Raw genomic sequence first — 22,968 nt, forward strand, 5'->3', positions numbered from 1 at the left:
CACGGCCGTATTTGCTGTCCAATAGTATGACATGCATGATGTCTGGTGAGAAAGAAAGAGCCAATCAGGTTGCACAAATAATTCCTGGCGCGGTAGTGTGTAGCACTTGTAGTACAGAGCACCATGGTTATGAAAAATTGTAGCGGTCATAATTTCTGGTGAGTATCAATAGTTGCCAGGTGTTTTATACTGCAAAAACAATGTGAATTACAATAACATTATATACACATTACTTGTGCTAAAACTATATTAATCACTAATCAATAGGCTTCTAGACTACCTTTATATATTTTAACCTCCTAAGACGCGAACTCTTCCACGGCATACATTTTTAATTACTCTTTGATATTTGGGCTGATTGGGACCTTATGAATGTAAAAACAAAGAATTACCAGATTTATTTATTTTTTAACCAAATTTTTGTTTATAAGAAAAATGAGAGCCACATATGAGGATATTCGTTTAAAATTTTGATAGTATAATGTCCTCGTAATTAGATATAAGGCCCCTGTAGAGCAAAATTGAGTATTTTGGTCTAAATAACCCAAAATATGATGTCCACATATGTGGATGCCAGGTCCTAGGAGGTTAATGATGACAGGAAAATAATCAAAAGATGAAAGATAAAAGTAACCCCCTAATTGCAGAATTGACTAGAGTTAGTGGTCTGTACAAGTCATATGCGTTTTACATGCATATATACATGGAGATGTGTATAATTATATGATGAAATAATCTTCCAAGCAACATTTTAACACTGCAGCTAAGCCATAACGTGCTTAATAGCTATATGTTAAATCTGCTTGCCAACTACAGGTTTCCAAATGATAACCAGAGTGACTGTTATTTACTTTATTTTACCATTTTTCTGTGAAAAAACGAATAAACAAGCAAAATTAATTCGGTAAAAACACCACCACTTTAAGACGAGAATGAACACCATTACACTTCAATTGTGAATCTGGGTTGTATTATTATTCCAAAGCATAAAGATTTAGAAAAAAAAAAACAAAACTTCAAAATTATAGGTTATAAGGTAAATAACAGGTCAATACTACTGAGTCAGCAACCCCACTAAGAGTTGCTTAGTAGAGAGGAACAATTAAATGTAGTCTCTATCAAGAGCTACACAATGAATAAAAATGCATCAGCAAAAATCATGGGACAGATTAGGTATAAAATAGATTGATAAGAAGAGCACAAAATGTGGCAGGAGAAACCTGTGTGTGTGTGTGTGTGTGTGTGTGTGTGTGTGTGTACGTACATATATATTCCTTTAACAAAAGAATATATATTGATTTTGCTGATGGGTTAAAGACCTGATGATACCAAGTATGAGGCACTACAGCAAGTTGGCAACAAGAAATAATCACTGTTTATTTGCTATAAATGGGACACAGTGTAAACATTTGACCCTGTCAAAACTCTGTAATTCAAACTAACTGAACATCACAATTTCACAATAAAATGTATGATGAAAACAGTAACGTACATACATATTACAAACATAGTACAAGCATTTTTCTTTCATTCATTTTCTTGTCAGACATTTAAAAACCCTGTTTAGTAAGTTTTTTAAAGCATCAGATATTTTATTCTGAACAAACAGTTCATTAACACAACACTGTACCCTTTTGAATACATTCTAAAACTGAACTTGTGTATTAACAAGGGAAAAAAAATTACAATTAGTCAGCCCTTCTTCCATGCTCCTGCTACGTAGCCTTAGCTAGTAGAACAGTGTACCACTGAAGGTAAAACAGAAATAATGCGTGTAATAAGTAAAAGATTTAATTTATGCAGATATAACAACAGGTATGAGGAGATATAAAAACAAAACTTAATGAGTGTGGAGTATGGAGAGAGGTTTTTGGCTGCTACCTCTCATTTAACTTGACTCCCAGAATTAATTCTCCCATAACAACAGCAGCTGGCTTCCAGCTTGTGGCTCCAATTCCTACATTAGAAAAAAAAAATGGCAGAAAAGTTCAAAACAAATCAAATGCATAATCAAATTATTATATATTTATGAAAAATGTGTCTAATAATAACAATAATTAAAAAAAGGATCAGCTTTCAGTCCCAGTTTGTAACAATATGTATAGCAGAACATTTTAATCTTTTGTGTGAGGTTATTAAAATGTATTTTGATTGTTGCCTGGTTGAGGAATATACCTTACACCAGTGATTTTTAACCATCGGTGAGCCATGCCTTGAGGGGCGCAAAACACCTTTTTTGTTTTACACCTGTGGGCCGTGGGACATCATTAGTTATTAATTGAAGACACCAGGGACTACTGTTATCCATGAAAATCTCAGTTACAATACAGCTTCTCCCAGCTTGGTGAGAGTTGTTTAATCAGCCTCAATAAGCAAGCAGAAGAAGACACCCTGCCTGCCGTCAGCAAAATATATGGAGTAGTTCTTAAAATGCAAAAATGAAGATAAAAGTGACAACCCCCCCCCGCAAAAATTTTGTGCAAGTACAACCCTGACTTCCTGAATATGGGTTTGTGAACGGAAAAGAAAAGAAGCAGACCCAAGAGCCCAATGTGTGGAGTGTGGACTAATGCTATCCAACGAAGCACTAAAGCCTTTGAAATTAAAACGGCATCTCGAAACCAAACATCCCACACTCGCAAGAAAACCAGCGGAATATTTCAAGGGAAAAGAAAAATGGACAGCAGATGCAGGAACTGTCTGTTGTGTCACTGACTGGTAACTCTAAATGTGCTTTAAAATCTAGCTACCTTGTATCCAGACTTGTGTCACAGAGTAAAAAGTCTTTCACTATAGTGGAAGAGTTGATTTTGCCTGCCCCTGTACATATGTTTCATGAAATGATCGGAGAGGCTGCTGCAAAAAAGGTACTGACCATCCTACTCTCAAACAACACTGCAAGCCACCATATCATGGACATGGCCTTAGACATACAGCATCAGCTTCTAGAAAGAATAAAAAGTAGTTCACTGATGTCACGAATGGTGCATTATTGCTGGTTTCAGTTTGTTATCGCTGGGACAGCAGAAGACATGCTGTTTTGTGGAGAGCTACCAACACGAGCCACGGCTCAGGAATGTTTCCGCTGCATTGACAACTACTTCACTGAGAACGATCTGAACTGGCAGAACTGTGTTGGGGTGTGCACTAATGATGAAGCTTCAAAGACTGGCAGGCATCATTAGGCAGATCTTTGATTGTGCACCAGAAGCGAAATGGACCCACTGTTTTCTCTACTGTGAAATCCTTGTAGCAAAAAAGATGTCACTTGAGTTCCACGAGGTGATGGATGTAAACTATCAAATTCATTAAAAATAACTACAGATGTTTTACCAAGCTTTGTGAGGACATGGAAGCAGGTCAGGTCCAGCTGCTCTACCAGAGTGAGGTAAGCTGGCTTTCAAGAGGACTGGTCCTCAAGCATTTATTTGAACTGAGGAACGAGGTCTTCTCTTTTCTCACAGAGAAAGAAAATCTGCTCTTGCACATTATTAAGCCAAGCTTGCCTACCTCTGTGACATTTTTTCACTGCTGAACCAGCTGAACATCTCACTTCAAGGGAGAAACAGCAACATGTTTTTTGTTGCAGACAAAGTTGAAGCTTTCAAGGGGAAAATTGCTTTATTGACTAAGAGGGCCCAGGAAAAGAGGATGGACATGTTTTCACTTTTATCTCTCATCTTGGAAAACTCCCCTCAAGTGAAGATCAGTGATTCTGTCTGTAACACCTTTCACAACTGACAGAGAAATTTGATGAATATTTCCTATTTTCTGCAGATCCCACTCAAAGTGATGTCGCTTTGCCCTCACATCTCTAATCCCATCTTCTGGAAGTTTCCACCGATAGCACTTTAAAGTTGCAGTGGGGCAAACTGGACCTGGGCTCCTTTTGGATTGCTGTCTCAAAGGATGTCTGGCACTGAGAGCTGTGAAATTCCTCCCATTCACAACTACATATCTGTGTGAATCCGGATTTTCCACTGTGACCACAACCAAGACCAAAGCCTGAAACAAACTCAGAGAGCGAGTCTTTCTCTCTGCCTTATTGACCACAGTCTACAAAACTGTCAATAATAATATGCATAACAGTATTTCAAAAACTGCTCATCTACTGGGATTTCTCTAGGGTTTGCAGAGAATGGTCTGAAAAAGACAAAAAAAAATTTTTTTCCAGTATATCCAGTATCCATTTTTTCTGGGGAAGAAAGTTTTATAATAGGGTCAGGATTTGGGATAAATATGAAAGCACAGATTTATCATGGGCTTGGCTTGGCGCTTTGCCTTTTTTATTCCAACAACACTGTGGCCCGGTGCTGAAGGTCAAATTCATACGTTTGGTATTGGAAGTACTAACCTACTAACCTCAACCCCATCAAGAACTAGAATGAATATAATCCACCCACTGTTATCATCTTCAATGCCCTGTACCAACACAGAGCAGAGCAGCTACCTGAATGCTACTCCAACAGAGGTCGATTATCTTGTTAATAATTTTACCTCCTCACTATGTATGACTCTGGATACTGTAGCTCTGGTGAAAACATAAGGCCTCAAATAAGAAGTACCTGATTCTGTGGTATAATTCTCAAACACGTAGCCTAAAGCAGATGACTCGTAATCTGGAGAGGAAATGGCGTGTCACAAATTTAGAAGATCATCATTTAGCCTGGAGAAATAGTTTGTTGCTTTATAAAAAAAGCCCTCTGCAAAGCCAGAACATCTTACTATTCATCACTGATTGAAGAAAATTAGAACAACCCCAGATTTCTCTTCAGCACTGTAGCCAGGCTGACAAAGTCAGAGCTCTATTGAGCCAACCATCCCTTTAACGTTAACTAGTAATGACTTCATGAACTTCTTCACAAATAAAATTTTTATCATTAGAGAAAAAATTACCAATAATCATCTCACAGATGTAATATTATCTACAGCTACTTTTAGAAAACTGGCATGATTCTATCATGGAAATAACTGCATGGGATCAGGAACACTACCACAAATCACCATCTATAAATGCATTTCACCATGCCATCCACAAATCAAGTTCAAGTTCTCTGATACAAAGAAGAAGCCGGAGGCTATATGTAAATATGATACAAAAACGCCACCACCGTCTCTTTTAACCAACGTAAAATATTTGGTGCATCATAAAACTGTATATAGAAAGGACCACAACTGCTGAAAAGCTAAGATCCTCTATTAGACAAGAAGGGGACTAGAGTTCTCTCCCAAAAGATCTGCAAGTTTTAATGGGTGTTAAAAGAGGGGATAGCACACAGTAGGAAACATGGCTATGTCCCAAGTTTTCTGAGAAGTGTTGCTACCATCACCTTTTTCATCTTTAAAAGGGGATATTTGCTCAGTTTAAGCATTCGGTATGCTTTCTGTGTTTTTTGTGGATACAAAAATTGTTTAATGAGATCAGATTTTATTCACATTTTACACAACATTAAAACTTTTTGGAGTTTGTGTTTAGTTCTAATTTAGTGTTTGCAAATGATCCGTTTATTAACTGTTCACTGCATTCTCTGCTGGAGCAGTATGCCACTACCATTCGTGCTGGCAGTCACATTAACTGCTTGTACCAATATGTGAAAGAGCTTCTGTGCTGTGATGCACCCTGTATATGTACCTGCCCATCCCTGCTAATCTGGACCTTCTTGTTGTCATTCCATGGGTTGAGGATATGCTGGGTGCACTGGAAGGGAATATTTTCTTTGTGTATCCATTCTACACTGAAAGCCCCTCCTAGTTCCATGAGGCCCCAGTCATGACAGCTCTCCTCCTGACTGACGACAGACGTCATGCGAGCATAGCCCTGTGAAAAAGAAAACAAAAACACAAGTTTGGTCTTTCAAAACCGATTTTCTTTTTACTGTTGCAATTTCACAGTCAGCATCATGACTCTGGCACACATGATCATGCATACAGAGTGTCACCTGGAAGTGTCCAGAGCCCTGAACAGAGAAGATAAGGATGATGGCGCTATTCTCCAAAAAGGCCTTGGTGAGTTTGGTCTCATTACTTGGTGTAGTAGACCAGATGCCTTTTTGCTGAGAAATTTCCAAGTTCCTGATGTTGCTGCTTTTCATAATAAAGTATCGGACTAATGTCTGATGGCAGGCCAGCTGAGTGCACACAGGCTTCACAACCTGCTGCAAAAGTGGAGAGAGAAACATTAGCAAGCATTACCATCCAACCTCAATAACCCATCATTTAGTTAGTATGACTGTAACGTGCGCCAAGCTCACCTGTTTGTGTTTAAAAAAACCCCCAAAAGGAAGCAGACACTTAGAGACTCATTAGTTCATTTTGTTTGTGCTCTGTGTGTGTTTCCAAATCATATCAGATGCACTGTACTGAAAAATTATTTTAAAGTTGTTAACATACTGAACTGAGTTGAAATATTTGTTACTGGCAACACAAAAGAACCGGACTAAGATTGTCTAAGATATTAAATAAGATGAAAAACGAAAACATAGGAGTCTCAAATACATCTCAAATAAAAAAAATAAATACATACATAAATAAATAAATGATCCAAAAAGTAGCTATATTAATACTGAAACAAACAAGAAGGTAAAATATTCCCTCCAAACAAAACATACAGATTCTAAATGAGCAAATCAGTCCATGCATGATTACATTGATCAGCCCATGGAAAAGTCTATTAATGCTTATTGGACTGACAATTGTTGGTTTGAAAATTTTTACATATCACCCAACCTTAAAGGTTTCTGTCAGTTTATTACAGAGTATCTTGTAGTAATATTTAATAGAGATGGCACGATACCACTTTTTTATGTCCGATACCGATACCGATATCATAAATTTGGATATCTGCCGATACCGATATGAATCCGATATAGTGTTTTTTAATCAACAAAACTGTTTTTTTAAATATCTTGCTGCATTTTGTATAAGTTCATACTCAAGTTTAAAACAACAACTACACTAAAGCTATTCTGTTATACCTGTATGCAAAAAAAAAGATTTCATAGTTCAGCAATACTGATCAATCTAATAAACTTAAACCTACACCATCCTCCCTATTCTGGTATTTTAAAGAGTACTTAGCATAAATATTAAGCAACCTAACTAATAGGGTTCCAACTCCCAGCAACAACAAAAATAAAAAAATAAAAAAATAGGTAACCACCCCTCACGCTCCACCTCATGATGCTTAATCGACGTAATCAACCTTAATTTGATGCAGTGTGAAAAAAAATGCACAGAAATCAATTATTTTTCAAGAAATATTAAATAGATTCAACATCTTTCTTCAACAAAATTGCAGACTGCACAGATGGTACCTTCCCAAAGGAAAAAGTACTATAGCTTACTAGGGTATATATATTAGACTTAATAGTTACTATATACAGTAATTGACTTCTATTCATTTTACATCAAATTAAAACTTTGGGTGTCAGATAATTATTTATTAAAAGCTAGACATTTTAAATGAGAATAAGAAAGAAAAGTATGTCTTTGTGCCCCCTTTTCCCTGTTAATGCCCTATCGGCCCCCCTGGCTAAACTTTGCTAGATCCGCCCCTGCACAGTTACCAGCTGTCAGCTACGTAGAAAAAGATCCTGGAGTAGAAAGTAATATTAAATACATTCTAACAATAGCTGATCAAGCTTAAACGTGCTGCTGTTGTTCAGCCGCTGGTTTACTCTTTCTGGTGCAAAGTGGGCCAAAAACAAACTAGAGAGACGGACTCGCGACAGAAAAGCCGATCAGCTGATCGTTAAGCAGTTTCATGATTGAAGTAGCAGCAGGAGAGGCAGTCGCTCCATATATCGCTTGTTAAGCTTAACGCAGGAATGCTTTACATTCAGAGATGGACTTACACACTTGCTTTACTTCTCTCGGGGATAACTTTGTCGGAGATGAAATGCTGGGTTGCTAGCGAAGCTCCAAATGCTATCCAGACCACCGACAGGTCCCGCATGCCACAGCCGCTCTATCACGTGATGCATACTGCTCTGACGTGCTAACGTTCTGAGGTGAGTTACAGCGTGTTGCAAGTTTTGTGAGGTGCTTTCGTGATATTTAATGGATCGGATTACATTTTTTATTTTTCTCCGATATCCGATCCAGTAATTTAGGTCAGTATCGGACCGATACCGATACGTAATATCGGATCGGTCCATCTCTACTTTCTACTCCAGGATCTTTTTCTACGTAGCTGACGCTGGTAACTGTGCAGGGGCGGATCTAGCAAAGTTTCGCCAGGGGGGCCGATAGGGCATTAACAGGGAAAAGGGGGCACAAAGACATACTTTTCTTTCTTATTCTCATTTAAAATGTCTAGCTTTTAATAAATAATTATCTGACACCCAAAGTTTTAATTTGATGTAAAATGAATAGAAGTCAATTACTGTATATAGTAACTATTAAGTCTAATATATATACCCTAGTAAGCTATAGTACTTTTTCCCTTTGGGAAGGTACCATCTGTGCAGTCTGCAATTTTGTTGAAGAAAGATGTTGAATCTATTTAATATTTCTTGAAAAATAATTGATTTCTGTGCATTTTTTTTCACACTGCATCAAATTAAGGTTGATTACGTCGATTAAGCATCATGAGGTGGAGCGTGAGGGGTGGTTCCCTATTTTTAATTTTTTTATTTTTGTTGTTGCTGGGAGTTGGAACCCTATTAGTTAGGTTGCTTAATATTTATGCTAAGTACTCTTTAAAATACCAGAATAGGGAGGATGGTGTAGGTTTAAGTTTATTAGATTGATCAGTATTGCTGAACTATGAAATTTTTTTTTTTTTGCATACAGGTATAACAGAATAGCTTTAGTGTAGTTGTTGTTTTAAACTTGAGTATGAACTTATACAAAATGCAGCAAGATATTTAAAAAACAGTTTTGTTGATTAAAAAACACTATATCGGATTCATATCGGTATCGGCAGATATCCAAATTTATGATATCGGTATCGGACATAAAAAAGTGGTATCGTGCCATCTCTAATCCAGACCACCGACAGGTCCCGCATGCCACAGCCGCTCTATCACGTGATGCATACTGCTCTGACGTGCTAACGTTCTGAGGTGAGTTACGGCGTGTTGCAAGTTTTGTGAGGTGCTTTCGTGATATTTAATGGATCGGATTACATTTTTTATTTTTCTCCGATATCCGATCCAGTAATTTAGGTCAGTATCGGACCGATACCGATACGTAATATCGGATCGGTCCATCTCTAATATTTAAATCTTGGAAAACTGAAGAATAGAATAGAACATGACTGACAAGAGAAATGACTGCAAAGAAATAACAAAACAAAAAAACCCAAAACTCGTCAGTTTGTGAATTCAAGATAAAAAAAAAAGTACACTAATGGAGATCTTAAATACATTTTATGAACAGAGAATTACAAAAGTAGACTTTTAAAGTCTAGGACAGGGGTGTCAAATGTACGTCCCACATCCGGCCTGCGATACAATTATATCAAGCCCACAAGATAATTTCATATTCAGTCATTAATGGCCCGTCAGTACGTCGGAGCCAAAAAAGACAGCAAGTGTAGTGGTACAGGCCAGGTATACAGAAAGTTGGGTAGCCGGATTTTAATTAAGCATGTTGGAAAAAAAGTGAAGGAAGGAGCAAAAATGTGAATAAGCAGCATCTGGAAAGCTGAGTGTAGAATTGTGGAGGATGAAAAGATTCAAACTTGTACCTTAAAACTTGTGTGTTTTGTCTAGTAGTAGCAGATGCATATAAGGCATATAAGGCACAGAAATGTGTGCATGTAGCACAGAGCCATGGCTCGGTGTCGTGAGTGTCTAAATGAGTCTCACGGGCTTAAATGTGGTTCAAGCTATTTATACCTCTTAACTTGTTTGATCTGCTGCTCACCACAAACAAGCACAAGCAGAAATGTTGGACTTTTAGCTGTATTTTCATAAGTTTACCAGGTTTTTCTACAGATAAAAACCTCCCTTGTGGCCATTCATACTACACAAAGTAATAAAGCAATAAACAATTAAACTGTTGAACCCCAACACCTCCGGTACAGGGGCAGAACATCTGGTTTAGCAAGATGTACCGCCAGATGCTCAAAGAGTCATTTCAACAACCACCAAACAGCTAAAACAGCAAACAATTAACAAGAAGGTACATAGAGTCCACAAATAGATATGGACATACTGTCAGGAGCTGAAAGCAGAAATCTCGCAGATTCTGCAGGTTTCGTCACTCTGACAGCACTGTACACAAAACTTCTTTTTGCTGCTGGTTCAATAAAGTTTGGTCAGCCACTTTTTCTTTAGCCCAAAAATTACTTCTAACAAAAAAGCCAAATTTTTGCTACTTAATACCGAAGAAATTTCAGCTTTCACAAATTATGCCAAATTGCTAAATGCTTAGCTATGTCTCTAATAAATACTCTGTGACTTTGTGAAAAACAGAAGAGTAGCTGTTTTTCACTTTGTCTTGGTCCGCGGCTCGGTGTCTGAGGAGCGATTGGGATGCCCAGGTGGCCACGCCAGTCCATCAGTCACCATTCAGTGGTAACTACGGTTGATGTGGAATTTCTGGTTTCTATGAACTGTGTTAATCCTGTCACTGTTTGCTCAGGTTATTGTCCGCCGCGTTCAAGCCTTCACCTGCCTGTCCTCCTGGAGTTCAGAAAAACCGCCTATCATCCTCTCCGTCTTCCTGGAATCCTCTCCCGCGGACACTCACCCCTCCCTCCGGTTCCCACGGTCCGACCCCGATTGTAAGATAAATAGTTCTACCCCTGTTGTATGCCGTTATCTCTCCAGTAACTCTCTCCCCTTACTGTTGCAGCCTCCCACGGTCCTGATTGCAGCATCCCCAAATCATTTATCTCCCGGTCTCTTCTGTTCTAACATTAAAACAGCGTGTTCCCTTTGGTTATTCCGGGTCACCTTTAGTTAAGAAATAAAGTTAATTTGCGTGCATTCCCGCGTATTGTGTTTGCTTCTGGGTCCAGCTTGCGTGTTAGAACTACGGTTCTTGACACACTTATTACAAAACTTTTTCTGTAATTTTACACATTTATTTCTTACAATTTAAGTCCAAAGAGTTGTGCTGACCTATTTCTTTCACTTCATCATGAACAGTTAAATAGTAGTAGGGAAGTTTCACTGGTCTAGCCAGCTTAAGATCAATGTAAAATGAGTTTGACACCCCTGGTCTAGGATATGCATTGGGTATCCATCAGTAGAGTTTGAAAGGTGTTAGGAAAACATGATGTGTAGAAATAAACACTGCTTGGCAGACTGTTCATACCTTTCTTGAGAAGAAATGATCAACGGTATCTGACTGACAGTCCAACGTCGCAGAGCAGGAAGAAATACTGGAAGACGGATGATCAGAGAACTGATATCTGGACAGGGAGGGCTCATCTTGGCCGTGGGGTTGAATTTGATGTAGGTCTGAAGCTGTTGTTAGACAAAACCTAAAAGAAAATGATTAAATGGTGGAACAGTATGACCAACTATGTTACTCACTGTGACTAACATATAAAAGGTGTATCGAAAAGAATAATGTGGCTACACTGCAGGCGAAAGCGCATCAAATCTGACTTTTTTGACCCTATGCGACCCATATCCGATCATGGTATGACAGTGTGAACAGCACAAATCCGATATTTTCAAATCCGACCTGGGTCACTTTCGTATGTGGTACTAAATCCAACACATATCTAATGTTTTAGAAAATGACTGCTGTTTGAATGGTCATGTCGCATTAAATCTGTCTTTTACTTCACTGACACAAGACGGACGGCAATTATCAGCGCTGGAGAAGCGCTCGAAGACATCGTGAAAGCTTCCTGGCCATCCCGTGTAGATGTTAGTGAAACTGTTGGGAAGACAACGTTGGAGAAACGTGAACATTTTATTTGTACTGTATAATCTGCAGATTCTGACAGAAATTTCCAACTATCCTTTGAAGCACTGCTCCTCTCTAAAACAGCAATAAGGATCATTATTAGGCCATATGTAAATAACAAAATAACTTTATAACTTAAAGCAAAATTGGGAAACAAAGTCCAAAACAAGTCTTTATATTAAGGGCCATCAGTCAAACAATACTGTTTGGACTGGGTCTAAACAGAGCGCGTTTTGTGTGACATCTTCTTTTGCGCATGCGGGCCGCTTTGAGGGTTCACACTAGAGCGCGTTTGCTGTCACATTTTATGTTGGGTCTGCACTTCCACAGGCCAGGCTAGTTTAGAAACTTCTCGTTACATACAACAGAGGTAGAGCTATCTTGTTAACGACAAAAACAAGACAAACATCTTTTACTTGCTAGCAAGGGAAGGCTTGGTTGGAACCAGGCTCTTGGAGCTCAACGCTCCTCACCTGTCTCCAACCCAACTTGTTCATCAAGCCGGCCTCCTCGCAGGGTCATAAAAGCAGGAAGCTTACCACACAAGAAACAGATCTTTCAGATAGGATGTGCCTAATAAAGCCTCCCCCAGCACCTGAGTAGCTGGGGAGGTGGTCAGAGACAAAGGAATGTCTTTGATCCTACAGTTTGAACTAAGACTTACAAATTTAAGAAACACAATGACAACATTTAAAAATTTGACTCCAACATTTATTTGTAGTGTGAACAAGCAGACAAAAAAAAAAAAAAAAAAAAAATTGGATTTGATCAAAAAATTGGAATTGAGCATTAAGACCTGCAGTGAACGTAGCCTATGATTTCAAATTTTTTACAGTCTGCATCATTTCACTGGTAACAATTGAAACATGTACAATTAGAAAGAGGGGATTGGTGAGTTTCACATGGTTGCTGGGGAGTATTTTAACAACGCAGTGGTTGCATGGATCGCAGACATGCTCGCAAAAGTATGGAAGGAGTATAAACTATTGTACAGACATATCCCATATGGAAAAGAAATAGTAAAAACTTATATGTGATTACTCATGAAAGTGGCCACTTTCGCATTACTTTCATATATTGTTTTAGTAAGTATCCAAAACATACAAGTTTCATTATATAATTTTTCAAGGGATCTTATATCTGTTTTCACTCTTATATGCTTTTCATACAAATTTCACACAAGACAGATACAAACTTTATAAGATATAATATATCTATATCTATCTATCTATATATATATATATATATATATCTATATCTTTTCCATATGGGTATGTCATGCACCCAGAAGGGGACTCACTGAGTACTTGGGAACACTATAAGCTTTGTATATAAAAAGCGGCTGCTGAGACACTATGCACCTCAGCATCCGCTGATCCACTCTGTAATCTAATGGTTGAATGTGGAACATTTAGGTGCTTGATTTTATACACCTGTGGCCATGGAAGTAACCAGAACATCTGAAATCAATGATATGAGCGAGTGAATACTTTTGGCTACATAGTATACATGTTAATATTAACTAAAATCTCAAATCCACAACCACACAGTAGAATTACAGTGATTTGATTCTTGTTTTGTTTTTATTATTATTTGATTCAGCTTTTCCTTTGCTCCTGCTAAATCGCTTTAATAAAATATCCTGCTTTCAAAAAGTCTAAATTGTGGAAATCTTTACCATTTGATTTATTCCTTTTTAACTAGAAAGTAAAAAACATTTCCCCTTGAATTCTTGAATAAAATATTTAGTTTCTTAATATATCAGCTGTTATCGAGATGGCAAAATAATAACATATCTACTGTCGATATCTACTCTTTTGTCCTTTTGATTGATTTCGGATTGACAGGACATAATAACAACAATAGCATTAATTACACTGCGGTGTAAAAGCTATTGAACTCTAACCTTTCATTGGTGGTGGAGGTGGTGGGAAGTCGGGGAGTATTTTTGGGGTTTTTCACAGAGGTCCTTGTTCCTTCTTCTAATGGCATGGGCCTAGGCCGCTGACCAATGCCAGTGGGCTGCTGCAGGCCTGCTGCCTGCTCCTCTGCTCCAAGCACCTGAGGAAAGTTAGTTAAAAATGGCAGTCACTGAGAAAATATAGTGTATCCAAATAAGTGAAACGTAAATGGAAAGCAGAAGAATAAGACATACAGAAACCAGAGTCTGAATGACAGCCTCATCCTGTTGTGACCAGGGCTTTGAAGGACAACGGATCCTCTTGATAAATAGGCTTTGCCACTTCTGCCTCAGTTCAGACAGCAATCCTGCAGCCTGACCACAAGATACAACTTTATTCAGAAATGTATGTAATAGTTTATACCAAAATATTAATGTGACAAAATTCAAACAACACCAGAGAATATAGAAAACATAATTACAAAGTAAATAAAATGTATAAAGCTCTTTTATAGACAAGCAGTCAGTGCTTGGGAACAAAACAGGATAAAATAAGAATATAAAGTGCCACAACAGAAATACAAAATTAATTTAAGACAGAATAAAGTTAGCTGGTAATTTAAAAACAGTTTCATCAATAAAAAATCTGGTTAAACAAAACAGTTTTAGCTGCTTGTTAAAATAACCCACAGAGTCATTTATAAGTAGGTAGAGTGGAAGGCTGTTCTAAAGCCTTTGTGCCACCAACTGAAATGCTCCGTCTGCTAAACTACATTCTGAGCCTTTGATCAAAGACTGCAAGCAGCAGTATGTTTAGTAAGAAGCTGGGATAAATAGTCTGGCAACTGTCTTTGTATGCATGTAAACAAATACAGCCACGAAGACCACATGTCACAGCTTAGAACTGTTCATTAAATGAAAGAAACAGGAATGAGATTTTACATGTAAAGGCCCAGAGAGGAATAAAACACTACACCGCCATTTCAAACACTGGACTTGGCAGCTGAACAAAAAGAAGCAGAGTTGGCAATTTTACGCCAGATAGGTTTCCTAATGCAATATCCAAAGGGATTTGTGTCTCGGAGGGAATAATTTATTAGTTTGCCAACTTAATGTGTAAACCACGGCCTTGCCTCAGAGAACTGTTAATCATAGATGGCAACCATAGACCAATGCTAGTTGGAGTCTCAAATAGGATGGAAGGAGGTAATATCTCTAATAAGGCATGATGAGGGTCTTCTCTAGACTATTACTTTAATTTAGTCATTAAGTGTAATTGGCCAAAAAGAACTAAATGACTCAGGACACTGAGAACCATCTTCACAAAGGGTTTAACTTGAGTAGATTTTGGAATTCAATTATTTACAAAGTGACTGAGAAATGCAAAGCAATTAAAATCCTCCTCCTTATTATGATTTATGAGATTAAACAAGAGGATTTTTAATCACTGGCAGACAACAGCCCAGATGTTTTCATATAGGGAAAATAACAAAGGACTCCAAAAGGTAAAAAGTTGGCATTGGAAGCAATGTTCCCTTTGTTCCCACCTCTCTGTCCATTTCAAAGCCGAGCCAGTCATCTATCCTTATCTCGGATAGATCCTCTGTCTCACTGTCACTGATGTCATCCAGTGGATTTTCTAAAAGAAAGAAAATTAAGACATTGACTCTGTGATTCTGCACAGTGTGGGCTTATAAAATGTGGCATTTAAAAGATTTAATGTGTCTACATTTTAGGTTTTTTTGTTTTTTTAAATTAACAATGGTCAAGAAGACCATGTCTCTAGGAAATTCAACTCAGGAGTCAGGTCGTGAAAGAATAACCCAAGAACCTGAACCATGACCTATCTCAAAGTGAAACTAAAGCGCTTGAAATGAATGATTGAGAGTATCGTTCCTTGTAATAGTCTCTGAAGATGTATGCAATTTTTTTTGGTTCGTTATTGGGCTGGTTTGTTTTCGAATCATCCATTTCATTAAAAGTTATGTGTGCTTATTGGCTTCTTAAGTCTTCTTGTCCGTAATTTTATGGCCTGACTCAAGATAATTTTTCTTTAAATACTTTGCTTTTGACTCTGCTCATATAAGAATAACTCATAATTTCCTTTCTTATTGTGTTTATTTGTTGTTGTGTTCATTGGTCAGCTTTTCTGTTGTGTTTCTGTTCTAAGTATCCAGAAGTGATTAGTTTAGCCAATAATTAAGATATATTGTTGTCAGTAAACAGTGAGGTCTAACAAGCAGGCATTGCCATATTTTTCCCATGTTGCATGTCAGCACAATAATCACATGCACGTTGTGGACAATCTTAATCTTTGAATTCAGGTGCTTTTAGTCTCTTTGTCAAAGGTATAAAATAAAGTACCTAGATATACTACAATGCACTGTAAGTAATATTGCAAAGTGGGAAGCATTCAGAAATTCAGCCACAGAGTGGGAGACCACATAAAGTTAAAGAGTGGTGCAACTAAGTGCTGAGGCCAGAGTATTTTTGTTCATATTATGCATGTATTGTACACAAAACTTATATTAACATTACCAAGCTGAGCTATGTAGTATTATGACTTGCTTACCATTAGTTTTCTGTACAGCAGGTTCATGGAGGGCAGAGCTGTGTAATCTGGAACAACCTCCAAATATGGCAACAGTGATAGAAGTCACAAGGGTGCAACAGCGGACAGTGACCATCCTGTGGCCTCGGCTCATCTCGTCATAGATCATCCAATCTGTGGGAAGGGCCTGGGCCATTCTGGTTTGGTTCTTCTAAACAGGAGAAACACACATTCACACGACTAAAACCCTTTCCTTGCACTGATTTAAAACATTTTTAAATGTTATGTAAGAGGGAAAATAGTACGGAAATAATGAGCCAAGTGTGGTAAAAGAAGAATTAGATGATACCCAAGCACCTGCAATGACACATGGATCCAATGAGCTGAGAATAAATAACATGTTCTAGGTACCCCAGGTGGAAGGGAACAACTGCACGCACTCAAAGCTGAGACTAAGTAACATTAAAAAAACGAGTGCTAGAAAACTGAGAAGTAACAGGGCTTGATCGAACATCTATAGCAAATGTGCAAAATACAATCCAAAGTGATCAGAGAGGTAAAAGGAGCATTAAGAGCAATAATTGTACAAATGGCAGAGCAGCTCCAGCATATTCTAGGTGAAACCTCAAGAGGTTTCTGTCCAAAAGAGTGCAATCCCTTTTTAGATTAACTACTGGGCTTTCATCAGATTTGAAATTATCTTGTAGGAGAAGAATTAGAAAAGTGGAGAGAAAGTAAGAAACAGCTCATATTCCGAATATCACATCTGTCAAACATAGTGGAGGGAATGTTTTAGCATGGGCATGTAGGACATCCAATAACATCAGGTCACCAGTGCTTATAGATGATCTGACTGAGTGCACACACTGAGTGTAATTAAGTGATGTACTGCATTACTTTTAAGAAAAGTGTTCTGTGTAATACGTCTTCTAATTACTTTGTTGAGTAATGACCCCAACACTGATCACAAAATAGAGGAGACATATACGTCTAACATGCAACAACATGCATGGATGTAATGTCTTTAATATGCTGCTTAGAGATTGTTGCGACTCTCAAAGTTGAGGCAATAAGAAGCGATAAGAGAATCAAAAGGAAATCGAGAACATGGGAATAAGTACTTCACAATTAATAGAATACTTTTGTGAAACTGCTTGAATTAAGGCTGAAAGTTTACACCTTGAATAACATTTTGTCTTTGTTATATAAAATCCACTTTGGTGGTATACATAGGAAAAATGACAAAACTTAGGTCATTCTCCAAATACCCATAAAGCTAACTGCATGTATGCATAAGACTGTGTGTGCGTGTGTGTGTGTGTGTGCATCTCCTACCTCCTTAAACTGAAACTGGCTTAGGACAGATGTGGGATGAAAGTGAAGCTTCTTCAGGGAAGACTCTTTGTTGAAATTAACCATATTTGGGTACATGCCAGCTACCAGGGCTGCCTTCACCATGGCCCAGTTTTCCGAGTTTAGATTCACATCACGGATGTCACAGCCCCCACGGGCTCGCACAAAACCTGGGGGACAAACAGACTGCTTACCTTAACTAATCCCTAACCCTTCCTTGTTATTCAAATTTCATAGTAAGGTATAAATCAGTTTTAACCTTGGCCAAAAACCACAGGAATGTTTAAAAACACTGGCGGCTGCCATTGCGACCCCTCAGCCTCCTAGTAAATACACCTATAGTATCAATTTACACCACCGTTTACTCAAGTTATCGCAGTTACACGATTTTCCAAAAACCTGACCTCTGACCTTGAGGTCAAGGTCACCAGGATTCAAACTCATCTGAGATTTGATTTGAAAATCCTAGGTCACTTAGATATTTCAAATTTTTCTTTAGTTATTGGTTTCACAAAATTTTCAGAAAACTTTACCTCTGATCTGGTCGAGGTCACTAACATTAGAATTTATCCAAGATTTTTAGGAAATACACCTACAGCATTGAAACTGGCACCAACTTGCATGTATGCATGCACTCATTAACCCCCTGTGCTACTTGACTGAGCAGATCAATTTTCCATAAGTTTAACTGACTTGATGCTATACTCTTGTTTAAAAAGCATTACTTAAATTTTTTGAGTTGGGTAGTAATAATCCCTGTAACAGTCATAAGATATATCTAATACTTTATGTAAATTACAGTGTTCACAGATATTCTGTCAAATTCAAGCATTTTCATCAACTTTGCGTTTACATGCTGGTACTTTACACTGATTAATCTGGCACTGACACACCAGAATTCCTATTGTAAGACTTTAGCCACTTCTAGTAGCCTATCAAATAGAGGACAGTACAGAAAAACACACCGCAGTGAAGGAAGAAACTCATTGAGGAAAAAAAATGGGGGGCACACAACGTGCAAGTAAATTAGAGGCCCTATTAAGTGAACTGATATACAACTTTAAATGATAATTTTTTTTACAATCCACACAATGCTGTCCAACCCAATTATGTTAAATATCTGATTTTCATGATAAACTGAGGAGGATTAAATAAAAGAAACATTGAGAATTTCCCTGCTCAATGCTCTCAGGGACAGGAAATACCTAGGGCTTTGCCCTAAACACTGAGAGCCAGTTTCTAGAGAGCAACCTGAAGGACTGACTCAAATCATTGGCACTACAATCAGTGGTGTGAGCTATCACCACACAGTGATCATGTTATTGTTCCAATAAAAAGTAACCATGTTAAATGCAAATGAGCTAAAACATGCTTCAACAGAATGTAACATAATAAAACCAATATAAGGTAAAAAGGAATTTAAAGAAATTTGACATCAGACTTGATAAAATTAAGCAAAGAAGAATAGGTTTAAATAAAATATATTGATAACATAACAAATGATTTCAAAACCCAAAAAGCAAAAGCAGAATTTAAAATGGCCATTTAAGACTTATCCAATAATGCCAGCAGCAGGGTTTGGGGTCAGCGAATCTAACCTTTAGTGAGTTATGTATGGAATATCACAGAAAAAAGTAGAACTGACCAATTGCACGGAGTTGTCCTAGCAGTTGTGTCCTCATGCCAAGTATCATGTCCATGGTAGCCTGGGACAAGAAGTTCTTCTCACAGAAGGCTCTCTCCCAACCTTCACTGCGAGCCTTTTGCCATGCCTGGCACCACAGAAGACAAAGATGTCAGAGAAATGTTTAACAATAACTTTTAATCACAAGGGACTGACCTCAAATTTGTAATCCAAAACATGTATAAAAATACATTTTTATAGATCATCCCAATTAATGAGTCAATATTTTTTAAATCACTGATCATGCATTTTTGGTAGATATCTGTTAAAAGTTGTCTTCTTAGTGTCGTTAAGAAATTATGAGATTTACTTTTGAAAGGGAGATAGGAATAAATCAACGCAAGCGTCGTAAAACCCATCATTACAACATTGTTAAAATCAAGCACTCAACCTAAAACACTCTTCGTATGGGTTTCTGCCTACCTGGAAAGCTCTAAGTAAGGCCATGTGATCACTAAAGGTGTTGGAAGTGAAGCGTTTTCTGCAGCTTAGAGCAGCTCTCTTCTGTGAGCTTTGGGTGGGAAGAATGAAAGGGTCACGATATGCCAGGGTACAGGCAATGGTTAGAATGGGGTCCAGACACTTAAGAACAACAGCACACAGCACCATCTTCCCCAGATTGGGCTCCACAGGTAGATCAGCCAGGTGGTAGCCCAGATCAGTCAGGTCTTCAAACTGGTTCATAGCATCTATTTTCTAAAAGTGAATAGAAAGAGAAGAGTGGTGAGAGTCAATATGGACACAAAGGCTTATTGCCAGATTGTTTCAAATATTACCTTCAGCATTTGCACAGCGTTTCGGACAGCATGTGTGGGAGGTGGCTGGGGAGCCTTGGCCAAGAATTCAGCTACTGGACAGGAGGAGGGAGCCAGCAGTTTGGTCTGCAGACACAGTTCCTTACACACACAACATGATCTAGTGTTTAGAATTATTGGGATAAACAACCTACTGTACTGTAACACAGGTAACACACATCTATGTTACATGTGGAATTTTAAAAGGTGAAATAAAGCATCCTGCTCTTTAAGTAAGCCATAGTCAAATTTTATATCATGTAGCCATCATGATACAAGTTTTACAAATACTTTATTATTGCACAGTAGCGTTTTCTGCTCAGTGGCGCTTGATAAACTGCAGATTTAAAGTTTATGTGTAATGGCATCATTTTAATCACATATTGAATTTGTATGTCAAAAACACATCACATACAGATGCATTTTCATTTAGTAATGGTAGGTTAATTCAGGATAAATAGGTTAGTTTGCAGTGATGAGTTGACAGTAAAGCTCTGTGTTGAACTGGTGCACAATGGCAGTGGTGCTCATGGTTAATGTTAGGTTACACAAGTGTAGCAGAGATGAATTTGCATCTAAACTGATGATGCTTAGAGTCCTTCACTGAATTCCAACTTCAAACCAACTGTATCCTGTCTAGTTTAAAGATGGTATAAACAGTACAGTGTCAGTGTAGGGGATGGAAATCAGCCAGGATAGCTGTGAAACATCTGCTGATATCTTGTTGAATTCAGCTGTGTAAATCCACAAAGAGCAACAAGTCAGCTGATCACAGCACATAAACTAAGAAAACCAACTGGAGCTCACATTAGAAATTATTGAAAGTTATTGAAAGATTCTTTCCCTATGCTGAGCCACTACACAGATCTTAGAGTTTCACCACCTGTTGAATTCCACTGTAATCCCTGACTGTACTCATTTTACTGCTCAGGCGTGGAGAAAATATAGAATTATCTTTCACTGCTTGTGGCCTACATAAGAGATTCAAGCTGAGTACATTCCTTAGAATTTGAATTTAGATTCAAATAAAATTTGTATTCTTATGTACTAATATTATTTTATCATTATATTAATATAGCACAAGGTTCAGTTACCTCTGTACAAAAATGGACAATAGAATTGTCCCTCAAGGAGCTACTTTTTGCTTTTTTAGTTTGAGTACATTTCAAAACCTGTACTTTTTTTACTTTTACTTGAGTAAAGAAGTTTCTTCAGTACTTTAACTTTTAACAGAGTATTTTTTAACTCAAGTATCTGTACCTCTACTTCAGTACAGAAAGTCTGTACTTTTACCAGTTCTGTAGATAACCATCAGTTCAACATAAGTGTTATGACTCTGCATGTTCGCTATAAAACTAATAGTAATGTTTTTGCACTATAGCCAGAAGTTGTAAGCATAGCTATAGGCTTTGATAAAGGAATATATATTTTACATATCATTCTGCAGGTGCAGAACAGCAACCAACTCCTGCACAACTGCAGGAATAGATTTAGACTTGAAACATGAACATGTAGTATGTTTCTACCTGTAGAGGCATCCGGAGGAGCTGTGGAACTTGGAATTCCAGCATATTGTTGAACCTGAGTCGACTAAAGAGATGGAAGCAAACCCCTGGCCTGCAGCGCCCAGCTCTGTAGACATGTCATTTGTTTAACAGCAATGGAGTAGTATTTGGTTGTAAGAGTAAAACCCATAAGCCAACAATGTAAGTTTTAGCATAGTTTTTTTTGATACTTATAATAAAAATATGAACACTACAATACCTTCCTTTCCTTTGCAGAGCACTGGCTTTTGAGATCCACACAGTCTTTAGCATGGACACATTGCTGAGAGTATCAAAAGACTTCTGCAACAGGCAACGTTTCAGTTAAATACTAACACCTTTATGAAATCCATAGAGTCATAATTTAAATCCAACTTTCTGAAGTGTTAGTGTACCTCTTTGACCTTTCCAGAATCAATGACGAAAACAACATCATTGATGGTGATGCTCGTCTCAGCTATGTTAGTAGAAAGAATCTGAAATGAAAAACTGACCAGTTACAATCTAGTTTCATAAGCACATTTCCTTCAAATATCATTTTGCGTTATATTAAATGAATAAAATACTCCTGAGCGATGGCACAAATCACTAGATTACAGCTTCTTTTGTGAAATGATGTTGAAACTTCCAAACTTCATAAAAGAAAGCAGACAATGCTGAATTAAATTAATGTCGGACATACCATTTTCCTTTAGGATACATTCTTCTGGGTAGGAGAATGAGGTTGTTTTTTTTTTATATATACACTTCACAGGTTGGTTGTTCCAAGTATCCTATTCTTCTTGTTCATTATTATAGGTCAAACATGTCTCGTGTTAGTTTTGGGGGTTTTGTACTACTGTGGAATAAAGTTCTAATCCAAACATTCAAATATGAACCAGATCTGAAGGCTGCACTGCACTGTATAAAGTTAGTATGAATACAGCCTATGCAATTAAACAGTCAACAAAATGGCTCAGTAATGGTAATAATCCCTAAATACCGTAATTGTCGGGCTATAAGCCGCTACTTTTTGCACAAGCTTTGAACCCTGCGGCTTTTAGTCAGGTGCGGCTTTTCTATGGATTCTCCATGATTTTTGTCATATCATAAGACGATTTGTTTTGTTTGTTCCGCTGTTGTACGCCACTACGTTGCCTGGCGGAAGGGCACTCCAGCAGTGGATTCTGACAGCGTGGAAAAGTGTGAAAACATCCATGATCACCAACGGATTTCGAAGTGCTGGACTGCTGCATGATGGAGAGGAGGACACCGCCACGGCCCTTCAGAGG

At 37.9% G+C, this 22,968-nt stretch overlaps 1 protein-coding gene and 1 long non-coding RNA gene across 3 annotated transcripts in view; one reads left to right on the forward strand and one right to left on the reverse strand.

The window, feature by feature from the left end:
- Positions 1-71: 71 nt before the first annotated feature.
- Positions 72-10,937, forward strand: LOC145429672 (uncharacterized). 2 transcript variants are annotated; one of them, XR_013909941.1, is made up of 4 exons: positions 72-158; positions 5,893-6,006; positions 10,591-10,718; positions 10,804-10,937. It is a non-coding gene; the product is annotated as an uncharacterized LOC145429672 (long non-coding RNA). The 2 variants fall into 2 exon arrangements; XR_013909942.1 differs by lacking the exon at positions 72-158 and having other exon boundaries at positions 5,879-6,006; positions 10,591-10,732.
- Positions 1,630-22,968, reverse strand: part of ythdc2 (YTH domain containing 2) — a 39,349-nt gene continuing 18,010 nt past the window's right edge. The window contains 16 exon segments of the mRNA XM_080303459.1: positions 1,630-1,908; positions 1,910-1,957; positions 5,633-5,818; positions 5,940-6,155; positions 11,269-11,437; positions 13,778-13,932; positions 14,027-14,146; positions 15,319-15,410; positions 16,344-16,533; positions 17,658-17,845; positions 19,321-19,447; positions 19,783-20,055; positions 20,136-20,255; positions 21,680-21,785; positions 21,918-22,000; positions 22,093-22,173. Coding sequence (XP_080159585.1) covers positions 1,885-1,908; positions 1,910-1,957; positions 5,633-5,818; positions 5,940-6,155; positions 11,269-11,437; positions 13,778-13,932; positions 14,027-14,146; positions 15,319-15,410; positions 16,344-16,533; positions 17,658-17,845; positions 19,321-19,447; positions 19,783-20,055; positions 20,136-20,255; positions 21,680-21,785; positions 21,918-22,000; positions 22,093-22,173 — 2,178 coding nt within the window. The 3' untranslated portion in view covers positions 1,630-1,884.

This window comes from Astatotilapia calliptera, chromosome 7 (assembly GCF_964374335.1).
Source record: "Astatotilapia calliptera chromosome 7, fAstCal68.1, whole genome shotgun sequence".
NCBI lineage: Eukaryota > Metazoa > Chordata > Actinopteri > Cichliformes > Cichlidae > Astatotilapia > Astatotilapia calliptera.